Raw genomic sequence first — 23,076 nt, forward strand, 5'->3', positions numbered from 1 at the left:
GGACCATATTGCCTTCAGACATATCAATAAAATTGATATTGAAAGAATAGTTAAGGACAGTGAAGTCGAATGTTAGGATGAAGTCCATCAAAATCTGAAACAACTTAATACTTTTTACTGGATTTACATCAAGAATGCCTGATTCATGAAGCAAAAAAGAGGAACTTCAAGGTTTAATTATATAGAGGCATTTATGTAAAATGGCATATATTTATGTATTTATGATATAGTATACAATAATTGAATTCAAGTTGAAATTACCTTTCTAAGAATAAACAGACTAGCAGATTCAAATTTATAACCTACCAGTCTTCCTTTTAGGCTCTGAATCATGAAACTACAGAGTGTGATTCATAGCAAATCTTTAAATAGTGATGATGATTTCCAAGCTCATAAGCCAAGTTTAAGGAACTCTGCACTGCATTATTTACAGTATAAATACAATGATTTCACAAGATATGACTAAACTGAAAATTCATATTTCTAAAGCATACCTGGCCTAACAAATCATTTCCATACCACTTGAATTTCCCGTTGTTTTAGGTGGTTTTTATTTTGTTTTGCAATTTCTTTCAAATGTCACTGATAGCCAGGCCAAAAGTCATATCACTAAGAAAAACCTTTAACATCTAGAAACATGAAATCTAGATAGTAAGGTTTTATTAAGTCCACCAAAGCCAACCCTATTTCTTTGATTCCTGAAAGAGAATGTAAACTTTAAACAGTTTGTTCCTGTAAGAAAAAAGACCACTAAAGTATATTCACAGAGCTGAAAATTCAGAGTATACCCACACAGCTGAAAACAAGCTACATAGGTAATGCCTGAACCACCTTGGATGCTAGAAGAAAAATACTTGCATTTGCACACTGCTCTGGTGGGCAAAAAGACTCTGCTGCTCATGTAGGTGCTAAATAAAGTATTCCAGATTCTTGCCTCTCACTGTTGTGCTAAGAACACATATCAAAAAAGGTCTAGGGTATGCAGCTCTTAAAAATGAACCCCATTTGAAGATTCAATATCTACTTCAGACAATAACATGAAAACAACACAGACATTTTGCACACAAGCACTTTGGTGTCTACAAATTATTCTGTGCCTTCTTATAGTAGCTCGTAGAAATTCAAGAATCACCAACCCTGAAGAGCCTACTCTGTCTTGACCCCAGAAATGGTAAAATCCTGTACCTTCTACAGGTCAGATAAATACTAATGGCTTCAAGTAAAGCAATTTAATACAAAGTAAAAGAGGAACAACTGCTAAATCATATGGGAAATATTGCTATATATTTATAATTGACTGTCTCCTGACATTTTAGAGAGCCTTTTCTAGGTGTTACTAAAATACTGCAACATACTTTTGTCATTTACGTGATAGTAGCCACAATGTACAAATATTCAGAACACAAACATACTTGATATTTATCCCTGGAAAATACAAGAGGACTTCCTGCTCCCAATCAATACCGACACTTTTCAAAAATTAGATTTTCACTTGGCATGTTTTAACTAGGTTTCCTTTCATAAAAAACACTGTCTTTCAGTGTATGTGAGAAACCAAAGAGGGCAACCATAACCAGGCAGAACTGACAGGAAAATAAAAAAGTGCTCTAACCAATTTCAACTTCCAGGCTGATGACATAAGCCTAGAAGCAAAATACACGCTGCCTCACTGCAGGACATTTCTTCTCATTAAAGAGGTAAGTGGGTCTGTGTAAGCAGTGAAGACTATTAAAGATAAGCAGATTAAACACCAGTCTTGCAGCATGGCAGCATTATGTTATGTTGCTAGGCTGGAGAACTGGTTTTCCTCTAAGGTTTGGGATTTCCAGCATTAAGCAAGTACAAAATGCAGCGATATTAACACCAGTGAGGCACGCCAAGTGGCTGATGGCAGGGAGGAGAAACAAAAGCCACTCTCCACACAGCAACCCCTGTCACCACCAGCAGCAAAAACCGTGCCTGGCAACGAGCAAGTCTACCAAGCAGACACTTTTAAGCCAATGAAATGTATGAAAAAGATATAGCTGTTTATCTTTGGGAAGAATCCCTTTATCCAAAATCTCCTCAGACTCAGATGCACACACAGAGATCCACTTTTTCATGCAGTCACCTGCTAACAAAACCTTTCTTCCTGTAGCAGAATTAATTACTGGCATTTTTATCTTTTCTCACAGGTTGAAAATAAAAAGTTTTGTGAATGCTTGTATAGCTGAACTAAGTCCTTAATGACAAACTGAAAGCACTTATTTAAGCATAACTATAGCAAATTATCAGAGCAATTTAACAATACCCTGAAGACAGCAGCTAAATGCCATCTTTTCTGCCTGAGCAAACCATTTAACCTTTTATCCTTGTCCATATTTCAAGGACATTTTATTCTGACAAGGTTACATATTTTTCCCTTGCTATATTTTCTAGTGTCTTCAAAGTGTATGCCAGAAGCATACACTCCCCAAATTCTGTCCCCTTTCCTACTCCATTGCAAAGTGGACAACAAGGGCAAGTCCTGAAAAACCAAACCAGGGTGAAAGCATGAGCCAGGCAGACATTCACTAAAAATCAACACAGGGAGCCTTTCTAAGCATGAATCCTCAGTCCTACAATGAGATGCAGCACACTCACACACATCATAACAATCCATTTTCACATGTTACAATATACAGCACCCAAGCACAAGATTACAACAGACTCATATAATAAAACTTCACGGTTTGTTTCCACTGACTGAGTTTAGTCAAAACAAGTTGCTTATGACTGATCTAGTTAACGAATTCCAGACAATTCATCCATAGTCAGTGTTCCCCAGTCCTTCTTCTCCTCACTCATGGCCCTCCAGACACTCCTGATCAAAAGACAGTGCACAGTGCCCAGCCAGGCTGGACACCCACAGCCCAGCCTCTGTACAACCGAGTTCAGTTCCCTTCACCACACTGCTAACACCAGTACAGATCCTGCTCCTTCTGTCACCTGCTAATTTGCACAGAAGCTGAAGAACTTAGACTGTCTTTTGGACATCTTCTCCAGTCCAAATTTTAATTGATTTCAGCTGTCAAGAATTTACCAAGAGAACAGGAACCAAGCCTGCACACAAGTCTTGTTTCTTTTGGAAGTTAACCTGAAAATATTACTTTTTTTTTTTTTAACTAGTATTTTTAGAAGAAAAACAGTGTGCAATTTCTTGTATTCTAAGTATATAATTTCAGTATCTAGATAAATCATTTTTATTTTTCTTCTTGTGTTACCACCCCTTCTTCAGATGTCAGTATAACTGGTGACTTCCTACATCATCACTGTTGGAAGCCCTTCAGCAGACATCTGACCTGTGGGTTCAGTTATGTTCCTGGTAAATCTGTGAGCAGTATAAAATAACTCTTGTCAATATATTTTCCATAGCAGGCTATCCTGTTCCAAAAACTCAAACCCAAGAGACTCACAATATCTGAAGATCTTCACACATGTATGTATGCATGTATCATGCTAAACTTAATCTTCAGTTAAAAATTTATATACTAATATTTCAGTTAATATGTTTCAAAAGTTTTTTAAAAGCAAAACAGAAAAATCAAATTTTGAGTCCAAATCAGAGTCTCTGTGCACCGTAAACAACTTGTTCTCCTTTATAAAACATAATTTTTACCTTTAACTTTTTATAAAAATACTGTAAAAAGCAACATTCTTACTAATAGCATCTTTATCAGATCTTGTGACCAGCTTTGTAGCCAGCAAAAAATATCTTGGGTAATTCTAAAAGATACTCTTTAGGAAACAAAATTGATGAGTATGTTGAGTTTCAGGGTCTCTAAATTATGACCAAAGATGCACCAGAGAAGCTTTAAATTGTACAGTACAGTAAGCCTTCTCTTGTTAAACATATTGAAGCTTAGTTTCCACTGATTCTCTATTTCCCTATAAAACAAAACAAAAAAGTGCTCAATCTGTAGAGTAAAATAAATCAGCTTAAAAACAAGTCCATAGAATATTCTGAGATTATATTCTCCGTGCCCTATTTCCCCTTGCCCCCAGGAGGAAAATGTTAGTTTTATGTTTAGAATTAATAAATCATTCTACTGGGGGTGGAGAAGGGGTATGGTTTTTTATATATATTATATTTTAGCCAAACATGCTGTGCAGCAGAAAATATCAGCCAAGATAAACACATTCAAGTACTGTGATGCAGTTTGTCTTTTAGATCTGCACTGAAACCAGCACAAAAAGAACCCCACAAAGTAAATTGCCTAGTTGAACCTAGCCCAAATTCCAGCAGAAAATGAAAGGGGGATATCACTCTGTAGGAAGAGGTGGATGCAGGGAACTGTGGTGATGACAAAGTCCAATCACTTCTGAACACTGCTTAAGTACCACAAATGTAGAATATAAGCTCCATGAAAGTATCTGCAATTCGGAATATCACACTCTCCATTAATTTTCTTACTTGCACTTACTCATCAGGATTTTGGGGATAGAATCACCAATTTCTTGCATGTGTAAGAAGAGTAAAAGCACACATGCAGCAGCTCCTGCAATGCAAATAAAACTCCCAAAAAATAACCATATTCCAGTACAGGATGATGTTCAAAATACAAGTTTATCCTCACAGGGACTCACTGGGTACTACTGCTTCTCACCTGCAATAATATAGCAACAACAAATGATACACATGTACAGGGAACAATAACAAACCTAGGTAACATCCTAACATTTGTGACTAACATCGCAATGTATTTTACATCACAACTAACTACAAAACAACAAATACAGATCTCTGCACAGTGTAGCAGAAGCAGCTCCACCACCTGCATTAGCACCTGTCCCTAGGCAGTAATTTATGTCAATAGTCCAAGTTCATTATCTAAAATGAAAGCCTAGAAATGAAAAGACTATTCCATTATTAGAAGCTCTTTCTCAGTCTTTTCTCATTGCTATTACACAGCTACATCCGGCTGTGAGCATATTATGTGTATGTATATTTATATGTATATATAGTTATATTTACATAGAACATTTTATTTGCCTCCCCTGGACCTTAATTTCCACACATTTCACTAAACAAAAACACCAAACAGGATGCAACAAAAGCAGACTGAACAAATGAAGAAGGTGATACAGATGGGCCACAAGCCAATATATTGACTCTGCATGTAGGAACAGTTCCTGTTCCTTTAGGTTATTTGCTCACACCACTCCATGGCCATTTACTGCAGGGATCACTGCAGAGAGAATTCTCAGCAAAGATGAAGTATCACAGTAGAGATATCAAGTATATTTCAGGTAATGGAGGTAACAAGAAGCACAAGGGAAACATATGCATACATTTGCTAAAGAACAGGAAGAGCTGGTGATGGCAGATGGTTTCTTTAATAGAGAAAAAAAGAATAGGTTTTGACAAGAGAACAAGTCTAAATCAACTGTGGTAAAAAGCAGGGCGGGGACAGGAGACTTTGGGGAGGAGGGACAACATGACACTAAGATAATCAGTTTGTTCATCTCAATCAATCCTCAATAGTCAATTTTTAAACATTACATGAAATAGCACTAACAGGCTGTGGAAAGTGTTTTGTATCAAAATACAAAGGAAACAAGATTTTCACAGTGCACGTGATTAAGTACCAGAACAGGTGCCAAGAAAAGCTGCAAAATCTCCATCCCTAGAAATACTCAAAACCAGCCTGGACAAGCCCTTCAGTAACCTGATCTAACTTTGGAATTAGAGTGCTTTGAGTGGAGGGGTTGGATTAGAGGACCTAATTTAGGCTGTGATGTTCATTTTTAAAGCCATCAACACCCAGTGTGAACTAAGAAACTTTTTCATCAGTGGCTTTCCAAACTAGTATCACCCAGCTCTCCACAGAAAGTAATTATAAAATATAGTGCCTTGGCAGAGTACCAACAGCTTTTTAATTTTTTCCTGATTGTCAAAGTTGAAGTTGACTATAAAATGGTCACTTTTCTGAGTCAAACTTCTTCTAAAAAATCTACTCCAAGATACAGAGGGAAGAAAAAAAAGTTCAGCATTAACTTCCTTTTGGACTTACTGGATATCTGCATTAATTCCTGGTGTCCTTTTAGCATATTTTCTTAGTTCTCAAAGCATTTTTGATGCAGATATTAATTACACTTATATATATATATATATATGCATGTGTATTTATAGATACCTACCCAGCTGTGCAAAGACACAACACCACACAGAGACAGTAAATACTCAAGACCACCAGAATGATTGAGTTCCACCACACTACACTGAGTTAAACCAGAGAAATGCATTCTCATTCCCAGCAGTGTCTTCTGTTGGCACTGGCAGACATTTGGGCTTCTCCAACCTCCCCTCCTTTTCCAATACTCCCCTGCAGCATCACCATAAAAACCACTCCCTGACACGTCAGACAGATACAACAGCCCAGAGAAATTCTAGGCTCAGGAAAGCTCTAAAAGGGCTTAAAATTTTTTTATTAACTGTAGTCAGAAACAATCTTCTTGGTTATGAAACTCTGACTAATTAAATAAATTGAAAACAAATATCAATTTTCCAAAATATATCCCAAAACAATCTTATTTATTCCTGTATACTCAGTTATACAGAAAGTAAATACAGCTGATTTTATGATGAGGAAATGCACTATCATAACACATTGTCACCGTGGTACATGCAGCACACAGTGTCAAGCTATTCCTGTGATTTTAATAAGCTGGCACAAAGAAAAATCAAAATATACACAAATTATAAAAAGGTGAGACATAGATCATATTCACATAAGGCAACAATTACTCTGTAATTGCCTTAAAGCATCAGTAGGGTATGAATGGCACTATGTTAAAATGGTAGATTTATTTTCCTCAAAGGAAGTTAAACAAAAGGACAGGCATGGTTAATTTAATAGGCAACGTTCATGGTCTATAAACAATTACTTATGCTAGCAAGTATGTAATAGGCTGTATCCCATCCTATTACAATGCAAAGGGGGGGGGAAGAATACAGTGCTTTCAAGCATTAATCTATTCCATGCCCAGCTCATACAAGATTTTGGAGCTCACTCCCTTCCAGCAGTTTTACTCCATAAGCATCAGTTCAGTCATCACACACCACTGACACTGGCAGAGATTACCATGTTTGTCATACCACTGCAACTGAATAAAACTTCCACAGCACCACTACAAAATGAAACTTCACTAGTTCAAGTTCAAAACAAATCAGAATATTTATTTGTACTTAATGATAGTTGTTCAAAGTAAAATATAAATATTCTTTGCGCTGTTGAATTGCATTCTGGCTTTGGGTTACTGTGCATTTGAAGCAATAATGAAGCATATGTCTAAAATAAAAGAGAATATTCACTGTACTTTGACATTTAATTTTTAAATAATGCTCAACTAAAATGGCTACTCTAAGCCAAGTCTGAAAAGTCACTTAACAGATTTTTATATGTATCTGTAAAAGCAGAGTTTCAAAAACAAGGTTAGCCTCATAGTTTAGATTTCCCTTCTTTCCATAGGAATATTCACAAAATTACTGGATAAAAACTAAGACATAAAAAAATGTATTTTTGTACTTTATACAAAATCCTGCTTTTAGTTAATAAAATATACACTAGGTGAAAACAGAAAACCTCAAATTCTAGCATCATTGTTATGTACTCAGTCAACCTGATTTACTCCAAACAATTGCCAGCATTTTTACGAGACTGTCAACATTACAAGCAGAAGAGTAAATAAAAGAAGGCTGAAGTTACACTCACCTGCAGCCCTCTTCTTCGAAGAATACTTGAATCATCCATATTTCAACTGCTGATCACTAAAGCTCACTTGCTTCTGGCTGGCTTTGCTCTCTAACTGTTAAAGAAGTCCATTATTTTCAAAGTTTTCTCCCCCCCCTCAACTCCCCCTCTGTCCACTTGCTAAAAATAGGGCATGGTCTTTCACTTGCCTGTCATGAAGAACCGCAGCCACGGTCTCTGACTATCTGTAGGTAATTTTGCCTGCCTCTCTGTGGCAGATTTAGCAGGTCACATTGGAAAAAAGCTGTTCGACTTTCCTAAATCTTTTCAAGGTTGGATGTCTCATTCCCCTCATACACACAACTGTCTACAAATTTAATAATAATCCACGACTCCATGTAAGGCCAAAGAGTGGAATTTAATTCAGATCCCAGACGCGTATATTTTTGCTTTATTTCTATTTACTCGAGCTGTTGTAAGGGATCAGTAAACTAAAACAGCTGCCTTCATTTACTGTGTATAATAAGCTCACAAAATCCAGGTCACATTTCCTTTAAAAAAATACACAGTCACGCTAACTAAAAAAGCAATACTGTGGGCACACAGGATACACCGCTACCTAAAACACAGAAAAATCTCGCTGTGAAAAAAACCCAGAAATTTTATTTTTCCAAATTTTGAAAAATTCCTTTAGTCCTTTGGCAAGACAAAGCGACTGTCAGATTCTTCAGATACTGTCACACATTCTTTTGTTTCTGCTATCTCTGAGGTATGCTGGGCTCCTCCGTATGCAGCAGACACTGCACATTCTCCAGCTCATTGCTGAGATCTTGCGACTCTCATGTGCTGAAGGGTCTGGAACACATGTTGCAAGTTCTGAACATTTAAGAATTCATTCATCTATTCATCACTGACAGAGCTGTCTGAAGAAGCCCTTCCCTCATCGTCATCCATGGCAAAAAGGGGGGGGGAAGAAAAAAAAGAAAAAAAAAACCACCACAGTTCAGCTGAGGCTTTTTCAGTCTGTCCTGCAGTTTCTGTTTTCCAGCTACCTTCACACAGACAACTCCAGCAAGGTCAAAAAAGGCTTTGCCCCTTTAGGTACATTATGCCAATCCCATTTTAAAGCATGAGCATATAGCATGTGTTGAAAAATAAAACAACAATAAAGCGTTTAGCTATACCAAACACCATTTCAATAAAAGTCTAGGTATGTTCATCCCAGTATTATTTAAATTACTGAGCATGTCAAGAAGCCTTTGTCCTACACATGCCCTTTCTATATTATAAAGGAAAAAAGAAAATATTGCAAATATAATGAACAACCTACTGCTGCAAAGACCTTCAATTTTTTTTGGCAGAAAGCTAAAGCAACAGATTTCATCTCCTGATAAAACCTAGGATGAGCCTATTTATAAACTTCTGCATATAAATACTGTATTTAAAAAGAACCCAACTTAAGGTTCTGAAGAATTTCATGAGATATATAAAAGAAATCAAACTTCATCGAGAGCTGTGTTTATGAGGGGATATCAGCCAGACATCCTCAAGTGTGCAAATGCAACAACAACGAGAGCCCAGACCGTGGGCTGCCTACCACAGCTTGATGGAGTGTTCCTGTTCCCACAGTTATGACAGCTGCAAAACCAAAAAAAAAAATGTCTCGGCACAAGCACACAGGTTGGCGGTGCTTAAAGGAATAGAGATTTACACGGCAATCTTTAGCTGATCTTCATGCTAAGTGACCGAGTCACATGAGCTAAACACATCATTGTAAAGTCAGCTGAAAGCAGATACAACTCAATCCCATTCACCAGGCTTTTTCTGATCCTCTGCGGAGCGAGTGTGGTCTTTTATTGTGAGTAGCTAATAAATCCTCATCTTGCCGTACCTCCTTCCATCTGCCGTTTTAAACAAGGGAACGCTGAACGAGGTCTGCAGCGCCTTTGTGCGCTCCGGAGAGGGCAGGCAGCTCATTTGCATGGAGTATAACTGTACCACATAAAAACCTGCGCGCTAGTGAAAACAACTCCATGAGCCACTTGGTTTTAAAGGAACAGCATCTTCTTTCAGCAAACATGGCTGGGAAGCGTCGAGCCACGCGCAAAAACTCCGCGGGAGGACTTAAGAATATGTCGGCGGGGGAGAATAGCAAGAGGGAAAATTCAGATGAAGCTCTGTTTAAAAGCAGACAAACGCAAAATGATCACAGTCCTTCACTGTGATAATATTTAGGATGGATGTCAATATCATTTCCTGCGTTTTGCTATCAAATGAGCTTCCTCAGAAAAATATACCAAAGACTAACTTCACTTATCAGACATTACTGTCAAACAAATGCTATTTTTACTTCAAAAAAATCTGATAGAAACAAAACATTGTGGCATGCTTGCACAAACACATTACATGCAGTTTGCATTTGATTTTAGTCTACACTACATTTCAGAAATATTTATATTAGCCCATGCACTAACCAGATCATTGATCTTACCTCTTCTGACTGAGGTCACCAGCATTAAACAACACATTCTGTGAGAGGAATCAAGGAATCTTAACAATTATACACCACCATTCACATTGTATTCTCTTCCTAAATCAGCCACTAAATGAAAATGTTTAAGCCAGATAACAGTAGTATATAACCATAACTTATTTCCATAACATAACTGAAAGCATTCCTATTGGCACATATATATCTAATCCTTCTTGGATTATTTACCGTAATATTCAGACATTGCCAATTCTCAGGATGTCTACACAAGTGACTTGTAATTGATTGAGGCTGGCATGAGTCTCCAAATACCATAAGAATCATCTGTTCTCTTCCAAATTTCAAGCCTTCTTGGGGAGGATGCTTTCAAATTGGCTGCCTGCCACACTCACCCAGCTTCTGGGGTAGAGAGGCCAATCAGGGCTGCTGCAAAAAAGCAGGCATGGCTTTTCCTCCAGCTTCCTTCTCTCCCCCCCTTCTTCAGTGCAAATAACGTTTATTTAAGTGTCAGATCAAAAACCACCACCAAAAACATCCTGAAGGTGGTGACCACCTCCTCCACCCTCCTGTTTAACTAGTGAGACTCATCCACTCTCACTTCTTCCTTCCACAAAGTCTACCACAGAAAAGCAATGATGAAAGAGGGTGGGAGAAAAAAATACTCAGAATCAAACTGGATCAACCAAAGGATAAATGGAATTTAAAAGCAACTCCCTGATATGGAAAATTTTTCTTATGAAATACTACCTTTAGAAATTTGTCCTTCATTTTACCAAGAGATTACACCATCCTTACACATTCATTTTGACATCTTAAGAAGTGTGCAGGTAAGTCTCCAATTAAAGATGACAAAGTATTTGTATAAGACATTACACTAACAGATATATTACTGAAAGATATTACAGAAACTGAAGTACACTTAATAAAGTTTTATCAATTATATAAAAAAGTTAACTATAAAACGAATTCCTCAGTTTTCAGATGCAGTCAGCACTTTGAAAAAGTCTAATAAAATACCTGTTTATCAGAAGAAAAATGCAAAATAAGGTCGTGTAATATTTGAATCCTTTAAGAATTACAGTACCTATCTTAGCACTCAACTTCACTAAAAAAAACTGGGAGATTAAAAAAAGGGAATTCAAAATTGGTTCACGAAGAACTTTAGCAAGCTCCTAACTCAATTCTTCCTTCCTACATCAAATTAACAAATCTGGAGAAAATGTTGCTTTTCTCTGCAGTAACAAGAAAAGAGAAAGGGTAGTGTAGTAGTGGGATCACTTGGACATAATCCAACCAATTCCTATTTGGCTGCAGTGCTCTTTATTCAATCCTGATTTGAAGACATCAAGAAATGGAAAGAGCCATGAACTTCCAGTACATTGCAGCAAGGGTTAGCTGGGTAAGTAGGGAAGGACAGCTTATCAGCTTGCCAATACTGGGATGAATGAAAGGAGCCTAAGAGTAATTTCCAAAGAAACAAAAGGAGGCACTGCTTTACACAACAGTCACACTGGGCCATTTCTTGCTGTGAAAAGCTGGGGGGAAAAAATCACGACCATGGCTAAAAGCATTTGGACAAATTCACTGAAGAATCTGCCAAGACCCCTTAAAAGAAGAAAATACATTGAAGAAGACCCAGATTCACGAACAGCTGCAAGTGTTCTGGGAAGGGACTCTGCCTTAAACACCTGCTATCAGAGATAAGCTGCTGGGCTCGGCAGTGTAATTGTTCTACGTTTTTATCTAGGTAGAAAGTACAAAGGTAGTGCTTGCTGAAGACAACAGTGTCTTGCAACCTACAAGGCATCAACTCCAAAAAGGAACAAGGTGTAATGGTGAATTTGTAAACTGGAATTCTAAAAATAGTGTGTGGCTCTGACAGTTCAAGTAAGCACTGAACAGACCAAAAGAACTTACACGTTGTAAAAGAGTGGTATTGTCTCTGGGTATGACATGGATGGCATCATCATGGAAAACCATATCTGTCACCTATATTTCTAGATGAATATTGAGAAAATGAAAGATCCAAAATAAATGTTTTCAGGGTAGAAAAAAATTGGGGTTAAAAGACCTCAGGAACTCAATCTCCTTTAAATATCACAGGAAAGACCACAAGTATGACAAGTCATTGAAGAGTATTAGGAGGCCCTGAAATTTTACTCCTTGCACAGTAGAGAGCCACCGACCCTCCCTCTCAGAGCAAAACTCCAGGAGGGGTCTGTACTTAAGATTTCAGTCAGCATTTCATTTCTTTTTATAAGAGAAAATCTCTTCTCACCCGTGCTGATTCAGACTTCATTCCACTGCCTGCTACCAAAATCTATTACTTCTCTGTCTTGTAGAAGAAAAAAATCTGAGAGGTTAGAACATTTCCAGTCCGAAGATGACTGGAGTTTTCCATCCATTAACTTCAGTACAATCAAAACACCAATTCTTTCAGCTGTTCTGTAGCCTGCAGGTTTTCAAACAGCGTCAGTGGAAGATGACCAAGGGCAGACCAATTTCACAATCAGGAAAGCAACGACCACAGGAAGTCTCTGTGAAGTCGTGCAACTGTTCCCGTGTTCAATACATTTTACTAAAACATAATTGAGAAATTGTGTATAAGCTATTATCCTATTACTCACATTTTCTGCTCACCAAAGCAACCGCAAAGGGGGATAAATAAGAAAGGAGTCTGTATCTACTATATTAGAGAGTGCATTTACATATGCACAAAGACATATCTGTGTGGAATTACGTCTCATCTCTGAGCTGCATTCAGTTTGCTTATTGTACTACCTATGCTGAATATAAAATATCTTTTATGTATTGTAATTCAAATTTGAGGTGTATTTCAGGAATCACTCAACATTCATGAAAAAAAAAGAATTAACTAAAACACGAAGAGAGAAATTCACTTTGCTGTGACTTCCTAGTCCTTTCGGTTTTTTGGCACTGCATCCTGCCATCTTTTGTGGTTTGTGCTGTTGGATCGGAATGGAAACTTACCATCACCATAAAAGCAAAGCCAGTAAAAGTTATCTTAGCAATCAAATCATCACACTGAGGATCATAAATGTGTGTACTCTCCAGTACAGCATAAGTGAATCCAATAGCTGCATACCTTAAACTCATAACACGAGAGGTCTAAGTCCACTTACACTGACCACTCAGAAACTTTTGATATTTCGTATGAACTACAAAAACTCCAGAAAGTCTCTCACACAACTGGGACCCCATCATTGGAGACGTGGTGTGAAGGACATCAACACTACACAACAGGATGATCCTGTGAGGAAGACTCATTGGTGCTTTGCCATACAAAGAATACTCCCATGTAAAAACCAGGCTAAAAAACCCAACAGCTTTTCTTTCATCTGCTTTTTATTACATATTTTATTATCAAGGAACTTCTTGAACCAATTCCCCGATCTAAGATACTGAGATTGAAAATTCACATTTGTCATAATTCAAAATTCATTATAGTTCTTATTCTATTTAGTCAAAACTAAAAGCAACAAAACATCAAGCTGTGGCAAACCTTAAAGATATAACACTTCCTTTACATAACATATTGTCAGCTGGGGAAAAAAGATCACTTTCCAAAATATTATCAGCTGACAATTTCAGCAGAATTTTTTTAAGTCTTCGGTAACATTTGTCTGTGCAAAGACAATGAGCCAAATGTTTCACTGTCAATCTGAAACTTGAGTGCTTGGGGTTTTTTTATTTATTTTGATCAAGCTATGTTTATCTGGAAATTTAAAAATGTGTCTCTTCGAGATACACTGACAGACTACTGAAACAAGGAGGTTGATGAAGTAACTTGTTTAAAAAAAAAAAAGAAAAAGAAAACAGCTTGGCAGCCAACCTAAGGAAACTCGCCTGACAGCTTGTCTGAATTTCTTCTGCATTTCTTGCCTATTTACAAGATTCAGTTTGATAAACTAAGACCTTTGGAGCAGAGCTGTGCATTAGCAATGAACCATAGCAGGAACTCATCCTGAACCACCACTTACGAGGCTTGGTCCCAGGAAAAAGAAATGCTGCAAAAAATGTCTAAAATCCTCAAGGTTTACAGGATACTCAGGCTTTCACAGCACATTTTCTGTTTCCAGTTTGTTGGGTTTAGATTCCTGGGCCAGACTGGCCCATCCCCCACATCCAGTGCCTTATGAAAGGCGGCACTCCCACTCATCTTCCATACAAATGTAAATTTGCTGCCTACAAGGGTGGAGGAAGGAGTTCATTCATCTACAGACCGACTGTTTTCATACTGTACCACAGAAGGTATATTCAGAAGAGACACCAGATCAGCTTCCAGGCAGAAACAAGTTCCTTGGCTCAAGCCCCTTTTAAAGCTAACACCTTCAGAAAAGGAATCTTTAATTAAACTGTAATATTTAGAGCAATTGCTAAATTCACTACACAAACATTCATGTTCTGGAGTTGAACTGCCATTAGAACACAATGGTAACCAGCTTCTCTGATGCTACATTTCAAATACAATACCATTCTTAAAACAAACATTTTTTTCTGACTGGCAGAAAAGCCTTTTTCAAGGTTAGCTGTAAATTTAAACCTGAAGAAAACACATTTTGATGACATTGCCAAAATCAGGATTCTCTTCCTTTATTATAAGACAACCCACATGCTTTAGAGGACTTGAAATATCAGCAGCCAATACCTCCAATCAGAACAGCAACAAACCCAAAGCTCAGGGACCCAATACCATCTCATGTGTTTCCCTAATGAAGGTATTGACTTAAAGAAACAAAAGACTCAAAGAAACAAAAGAAACAAAACTTAAAGAAACAAAGCCTATAGTTTCATGAATCCCACAGGAAAGACAACATGAACCCAGTTAGCCCCAGAACTATTTTGCCACAGAATTTGCTTTGATAAAACTACAGATTACAGACAGATCTCATATCTAATGCAACCACATGCTGGGAAACACCCCTAAAATTTTACTATACATAAAACATTTCCTCCACTATCCACACTCCTGACTAGCAGCACTCTTCCTGCAGCCTCACTGGTTTGCATATACAGACTTCCCCTTTCTGTAAACTATTCCCAAACTTTTCTGCTTCCGATTCTTACTTCACCAATAAAGCCACATTTGACTTTGAAGTACAAGCTAGACAATTTTTATATAGAGATATCACTTCCTTTTCAGAGTTAACAAGGATAAATTGCAAAGGTATGAAACTCTACCAAGCTGTATTTCACTGTATCTTCCTCTCTGTAGGATATTTGTCATTTTGGAGAGTCATTTCTTCAGAACAAACACTTGATGCTTCACAGAACATGGAACCTCTTCTATTACACTAGCATAACATTTACAAATAATGACTCACACTGTCATACACACTCATTCATTAGGGAAAAAAGCAATGAAGAAAAATGCCATGAAAGTCAATAACTGATTTTTCTTTAATTATTCTGCTCAGAACAGAGTCTACAGCACTGAATATATTCTTCCAACTTAATTCACATGCAATTCATTTTAATACACCATGAATTTTACCTTCATTTCCAGTTGACATTAAAGTGCTTAAACAAGTCTCCAAAGGCTGTACCATTTTGCTGGCTTAAGACCAACATGATATACATTCAAACACTGCCTTTGAAATAAATATTGAAGACAAGCCAAAACATTTGGAGTTTAGAGGGCTTTACTCTCCCCTACTCTCCTAGTCTCTATTTATACCTGACTAAGCTTACACTGATACCTAGGGAGACATCTCATAGCAGTTCTTTACTGATGGATTCTGACAGTTTTTTATTCTTGTTTCTGGTCTCAGACAAAACTTTGCTATTGATTTCTTACAATTTTGTCATCTCTCAAACTGGTGGATTAGTTAAAAGTTGTTCATTTTTTATAGATATCCCTTTTCCCAACATTTATCCACTGAACTAGAACAATAACTGTAAGAAAGATATAAGAATAAATTCATTCAGGATTTCAAAGATTTACAGTGCAATGATAAATATTTTTTTTGATTCTTCCTCTCCCCAAGATCTGCATCAGACCTTCCCAGTTTTGTAAATTCTCCCATTGTGTGGGTTTTTTCCTTTAAAAGCTATTTTTCATTTTTTAAAAAAAAGTAGAGGCATAATAATAATTTGTCAATCTCAAACTTTTTTTGGTTTTGTTTAACAGAACCAATTACACTCAGTCAGGAGAAGAAACAAAAGACAGTAAAATTGTTGACTTAAAGCCTCAAAGAATTTCTCAGAGGAAAAGTATGACATTAATTATTTTAAAAGGTATGTGAAGACAACTTCCTTTAGTAAAACTAGCAGGTCAAAAATGCTTGGATTTCAAATTAATATGCAAATATATATATTTTACATTTCTTGATACAGTTACACTTTACTCCAAATTAAAGTCAAACACAAAATTCTTATGCATGACACTACAATACTGTCATGTCCAGCAACAAACATTTCATAAAAGCAAGCATGCTTCGTTACAGCAGCAATATATATACAATATATGTTCTTTAAAGCATTCAGACATACTACTGAATTGCTAATATCACATTGACCAAAGCAGTTGAAATCTTTTGTTCTTTGTTAAAAAAAATAAAATCTGAGCTCACCAGAAAAAATTGAAATATGATTTTCATGCATCATTTGAATTGTCACCTGGGCTTTTTGTCTCTAGAACTGACAGAGAATATCAATGTGTTAATTGAAATAAGCAGTATGTAATCCACAGGACATCTTTAGCATATGTTTCCTTCCAAGAGCTGACAAGAGCTTTCTTGGATTTCTCAGCACTAGAGCCTGACGTTTCCATTTTCAAGCTAAAAATATGAACAAAAATCTTACACGTTTACATAAATATGTATTTTCCCAGCAGTATCCTTCCACAGGAATCAGACACGCTATATCAGTTTTGAGACCTCGAAAAATAAAATGGGAGTGTGGTAACATTGGCATGAAAGTGTTGAAACCCCCATCTTTAAAGCCGTGTTTCTCTTCATAATTCAGAGGCCCAGAAAAATAAATTCAATCAGAAATCTAGCTCCAAGATGGAACATACTTACTGATGAAGGAGAATGAGATAGTGGATGTAACAAGGCAAAGCTCAATACTCAAAGCTATCATAATTTAAAATTAGACATAATTATCCTTAACAAAACCAGGCACTGTGGAAAGGGGCTTTGGAACAGCTGCTCCTCTTCAATTTAAATGCTCATTTGTTTTACATTGACCTAGAAATCAGTATCCTCCTAACCAAAAGCCAATTAGATAATAGTCTGTCTTTCAAGCTTGTAGAATACTAATTTTTTTAATGTCTTTAGTAGTGAAAAGCAAAGAAATAAACTGCAGATGATGCCACAAGAGTGCTCAGCTCCAATATGCACAACAGAAACGTGAGGGTTCCCTTCTCTCCTTTCTGGAAGGTCAGATTTACAGTCCAGGGAAGACATCCATCACTTCCTTGTGCTGACCCTACAGTGCAGCCCCAGCTTGGAACAACCACAGGATGCTGCAAAGATGCACCGAATGCACCACATGGAAAGATCTTCAGTTTGCTGGAGTAACATCCCACCATTCCTTCCACAGTAAAAAGTAACATGCCAAACTGACAACAAGGAAGCATTTCAAGAAACATTTTCAAAATCTGCCCTTCCAACCTTGCCCAGAGTTAGGTCACTAACACCAGTGTTTTTGGAAACAGAAGGATGCCAGATTCTTTCAGTACTGCAATATAAACAAGCTGCTTCTCAAGCAATGAGAATTAAAGATACACAGTTTCTTGCAGATTTGAGTTTGCCTTTTTGCCCCTTGCTCCCTCCCATAGTCCTGACAGAGGTAATTCTGGCTCTCCTATTTTACTTCCACCCCAACTGGGGACAGCACCTCTCCCAGCTAATCGAGCCCTCTCATATTTGAGTGTCAACCAGTGCTGCCAAGCCACAATAAACAATGAACTGACTGTCACTGAGAGAATGTGAGGGGGTGTCTCCTACTCTATTCCAATTCTTATATTATTGCAATTACAGTTATTTTTGACGTTTCTTCTTCTTTTCAAGCCTGGATGAAATTGGCCAGTGGCTTGGAAGTTGCCAGGAAAGAAGGAACAATGGCAGAAACTTTGATTCCCTACCACTGCTCAGTGTTTCTGACAGTCATGACCATTCATACTATTACTTTCAATTTTGGTTAAAGCCAATGCCAAAAATACATATTCATCTACAGATCTGTTCTAGCTCAAAAGAGACAAAATGATGGTAAGTGCCAGTTAAATTACTACTCAAATACAAAGCCATAAGATTTCTTAGTCTTCTGAGCCTTGGCAGCATCCCTAGAGAAAATTCTTTCCATGAAAAAAGTAGAGCCTTATCTAAATACATCAACAAAATAAGCTTTTCAGAAGGCCAGTATCATACTGAGTCTGACAGGATCCAGCACAAAACCAATTAACACAGGAAACTACATTAGAAAACAGAGAATTCAATTCTACCAATTCAATTCTACGTCTTCATAGAAGAAAAACACTGACAGTCATCAGTAGCAATTCACAGTCCCATGCTGAAAAAGAACCTGCTAATGCAAAAGGTGGATGTTTTAATATTGAAAGGAGCCTTCCAAAACTGCTGAAGTTTTGAAGTAAACAAGCCTATATTGACAGAATGATCTCACAGCAGAACACGAATCTGTACAGTCAAGGTGGAATTCAAGGGAAGGAGAAGCTCTTTGCAGAATAGGTAATGAAGCTGAAGAAACCCCTGTCTCCTTAGGTTTCCTTCCGAAGTCACTGAAGTAGAAAGCAACTAAATCTAAGTGTGAGCTGCAATGGACAAAGCAAACACAACAACAGCAGCATTCTAAATATACCTCAGAGTTCTCAGACATCAGCATTAACAGTTGATTGTAGCAGTTTGCTCTCTGTCCTCCTGTGCTCCTGAGTTTCCCACACTAGCAGCCCCCGTTCCTTCTCAGTACTGCCTTCAAAGCTGCTTTTGCAACAGGAAGCAGGGGAAAAGCCAAAGTCCATCCCTACCCAGCCAAACGAGTAAGCAGATTATCGAGGAAGTTTCAGAGCAGCTAGGATGATGTCAATCCCAGGCAAAATAATTACTTCAGTCCTGTATCAGCTTTTCCAAAGAACAAGCAGAAGTAACATCAGCTGTTGAGATTTTTATGGGGGGAAAAAAAAAGGTTGAAAATAAGTCACTGTGGCTCCTGAGAAGAGTTCTTCTGTGCTTTGGATGGGAGAGGTGGAGGTTGAAGTGTTCAAATTAATGCTTCTGCTGACCAAGCAGACTTAGAACTGTTTAGAGATTTTAACTTGACTTAAAACTACATCTCTAAAACAATGTATCTCTATGAAACAGCAAAACTTTCTGGGTTAAGAACCTGCCAATCAATCAAATTTTCAAAAGTAGCTGTCAGAAGAATTGTTAGTGAATATGACCTTTCTGTGTCAACAGAACAGCCAGGCATATAACATTAGATATAAGGAAGAAATTATTCACTGTGAGGGTGGTGAGGCACTGGAACAGGTTGCCCAGAGAAGCTGTGGATGCCACATCCCTGCAAGTGTTCAAGGCCAGGTTGGATGGGACTTTGAGCAACCTGGTCTAGTGGAAGGTGTCCCTGCCCATGGCAGGGGGGTGAAATAAGATGATCTTTAAGGTCCCTTCCCACCCAAACCACTCAGTGATTCCATGATTTTAACTGGTGACTTAGAAATAAATATAAAACCACTGCTGACAAACGTACTGTAATAGCAGAGTATAAACAATGAGGTTGGCACTGTCAGGGTGATCTGAATGACTTGCTCTATGTACATACATGTTAATGCAACCAAATGGTAAATTACACACATAAGAATTAGGATTCAGGCAACTACAACATGAAAGGAACATGTGCAATTCTGTAACAAGATTGCTCATGGGTCCTGTTTTTTAAATATTGGTACCTCATTTGCCTGTTTCCAGTCCCCAAACTATTTTAAGCAATTGGATATACAGCACAAATAGTAGTTCACATGTTTCATCTTTGAATTATTTTAAAGCTGTGTCACTATCTCCTTTTACTCACAGAATTAGCAACCTCCTTTATTCCGTTCCTAACCACTCTGCTTTCCTTTTAACCACTTTTAATTCTTAATCAGGGGCAAGTGTGGGGAACACTGCATTTCTCTGCTTGAAGAAGAGATCCTTAACCTCTTGATTAAGGTTGTGGGTTTGATGCCTGTATGCACCATTCATTTCAGAGCTGGACTCAATGATCCTCGTGGGTCCCTTCCAACTCTGAATATTCTGTGATTCTGACTCAACTCGGTTCTTTGGAGACTATAAAGATTCAAGTCTCTTTGCTGACGTTCCTTGCTCCTCAACAAGCCTTCTCTTTCTAAATCAGTTCTTTTTTTTTTTTGAAACTGAAAGCAACTTTAGCAGGTTTTTGACTGGTTTTAGCTATGCATACCTCTATTTCTGTTTCAGCCTTTAGGGTGGTTTTTTTGACTAACAATTCAAGCCAGAACTGAGCCTTGCTAACCATTACTCCTCCTCCCATGGGATCTTTGGGATCTTTGCTGGAGCTCGATCTGCCTTATGAAACAGTCACTGTAACATGTAAAGTCTACTCTCCTCATGTCCCAGCATTTTGTGGGATTAAAGTAACTATTGGTAAAACAGATAGTATAATAATGATACTTCTGGGTAGTGAACATTATTATATGCTTTCCACAATTCTGAACTGGGGGGTTCAACACAAACAGAAGCTTGTAACAAAAAGCACAAGCTCAATCATGTAGCTTAGGTGAAATGGGAGTTAAATCAACTCCATCCATTTTATGTAACACAAAACTGAGTTTAACCAACATTTCACTGCTTGGTCCAGAATGGCAAATTGTGGTTACCTACTTCTGAACCACCAAACTACTGGAGAAGTTTCCTGATGTGCAAGGGAAAATGGAGCTAAATATTACTAACAATTGTCTATGACTATTGTCAGATGGAGATTTCATACAGTGCAGGCAAAGTTTGATGATAAAAGCCTTGTTAATAATGGGACAAAAATGAAATCCGATAGCAGATGGAAGGGCCTGCACTCCACTGAAGAAGCTGAGCACCATCACACCTCTCCCTTGAAATTAGTGCAATTTATGGTAAGCCAGGGGGAAGAGCAGCAGTTCACCTTTTGCTTATGGAAAAATAGAGAAATTCAGCAATTAGAAGGTAAAGGATATCTATCACTTCATTGCAGAGCCAAGTTTAATGGCCAAGTACCCTTCCAATTAAACAGGTTTGAATCCATTCTTGACACTTTCCCCAGAAGCTGATGCCACAGATTTGTCTGACAAAAAAACACAAGGAACAGGGTGTCCCAAGGGTTTTCAACACCTCTCATTTTACAAAGATTTGCTGCCATTTTATTTTTAAATCTAATATATATGTATGTATATACATGTATACAATAAACTGACTTCTAAATAACTTTTATCATAAAAAAATAAGAAGATAAGCAAGCCACTCAATTTATTAGAGTGCTCCCTTGGAATTATGTTGGCACATAAATCAGCTGGTTTGTTTGTGGATATTACCTGATATTCATACACGTTCATATCAGCCATCAGAATGTCTGATTTTCTTTCTACTCTCTCGTATAATTCAACTACTTCTCAGTCAGCGACATTTTAACCACAGTATGTAAATTATACCAAGGAAGTAAACATGTCAGCAGGCAAGTAATCATATGGAAAATAAAAGATGTCACTGTCAAATATTCCACTTTAAACAGCTGCCTATTTAATCAGGACTGATGTTGAAGCCTGATCAATATAGTTTGGCAATGCTGACATAGTACTTTTCCTCTCAATTCAGATAGTTCTGCATCTTCATGACAGTTGTTCCTCTTTTCTTTCAAAAACCTCATCAGTTTATCTTGCCAAACTTCTCTACCTCATTAGCTTATTTTGTTCTAAGATTTAAGAAATAACTTTGATAAGAAATGCAAGCATTTTAAAGTCATAACACACTACATTCTACTTTATTTTGAAAGAAAACATTTGATAAGTGAATTTTAAGGCAAAACATCAAAAGCTTACCTAAAACCAAACAAATAGCTATTAATAGATTTAATAATACCCACAAATTTTTATTTTTTACATTGCATACAGTCATTTGAGCAGAGTCAAAGAGATTGTGGATCAAAAGGCCATGACTCAGAACATCATTCATTTAGCAATTCTAAATAGTAAAGAAATAAAAGTAGTACCAGAACTAGTAACTGTACAAATTTTGGGCAGCAGTAAAGCTACAATACAAGATACAACTCTACAGCTTTCACACTAAGATTCCCAGACCAGTAGTCCATAGCCCAAAGGATTGACAGTGGAGAAGGATTAAGGAGGTCACAATAGAAATATAGTTGTGCATGAAGCAGCCTGAATTCACAATTAGTCAGAATTTTCTGGCTATCATCAAGTCATAAGAACTGAATATTACTGTGGTGAGGATTTTTTTCTAGGGGTAGGGGAAGCCATGTAGAAAAATAAACACTTCTGTGAAAACACAGGAGGGAAAGGAGAGCTCAGGAACATCCAACAGGCAGGAAGGGTCTTCAAAGGGATTCCAGCTCATGTTGGAGCCAGCACAGTGTGCAGAGCTGAAGGAGAACCCAAGGTTAGCAGCACTGGTGAAATGCAGGCAGTGATCAATGCTCCAACCTTTGCCTTCAACCCTTGGATCCTCGACACTGTGATAAGAACCGCATGTATTTCCCTTGGCAACAGCTCAACCATTAAATTAGTTCAATTAGCAATATTTAGAAAATTCGAGATGCAAATTTGCCAAAAGTACCTCTGCAGGTTTAACTACCTGAAATACAAGTCACAGTATCTGACGAGGTGGGTTTGTG

General features: G+C 37.5%; 1 protein-coding gene across 1 annotated transcript in view; it reads right to left on the reverse strand.

Annotated features, from left to right (window-relative positions):
* The window catches only part of MAST2 (microtubule associated serine/threonine kinase 2), a 152,247-nt gene extending 133,003 nt beyond the window's left edge, over nucleotides 1-19,244 (reverse strand). Inside the window, exon 1 of the mRNA XM_018072089.2 lies at nucleotides 19,045-19,244. Coding sequence (XP_017927578.2) covers nucleotides 19,045-19,068 — 24 coding nt within the window. The 5' untranslated portion in view covers nucleotides 19,069-19,244. The remainder of the gene's footprint in view (nucleotides 1-19,044) is intronic.
* Nucleotides 19,245-23,076: the final 3,832 nt, after the last annotated feature.

Source organism: Manacus vitellinus, unplaced genomic scaffold (genome assembly GCF_001715985.3).
Source record: "Manacus vitellinus isolate BGI_N305 unplaced genomic scaffold, ASM171598v3 scaffold_21_pilon, whole genome shotgun sequence".
Lineage (NCBI taxonomy): Eukaryota > Metazoa > Chordata > Aves > Passeriformes > Pipridae > Manacus > Manacus vitellinus.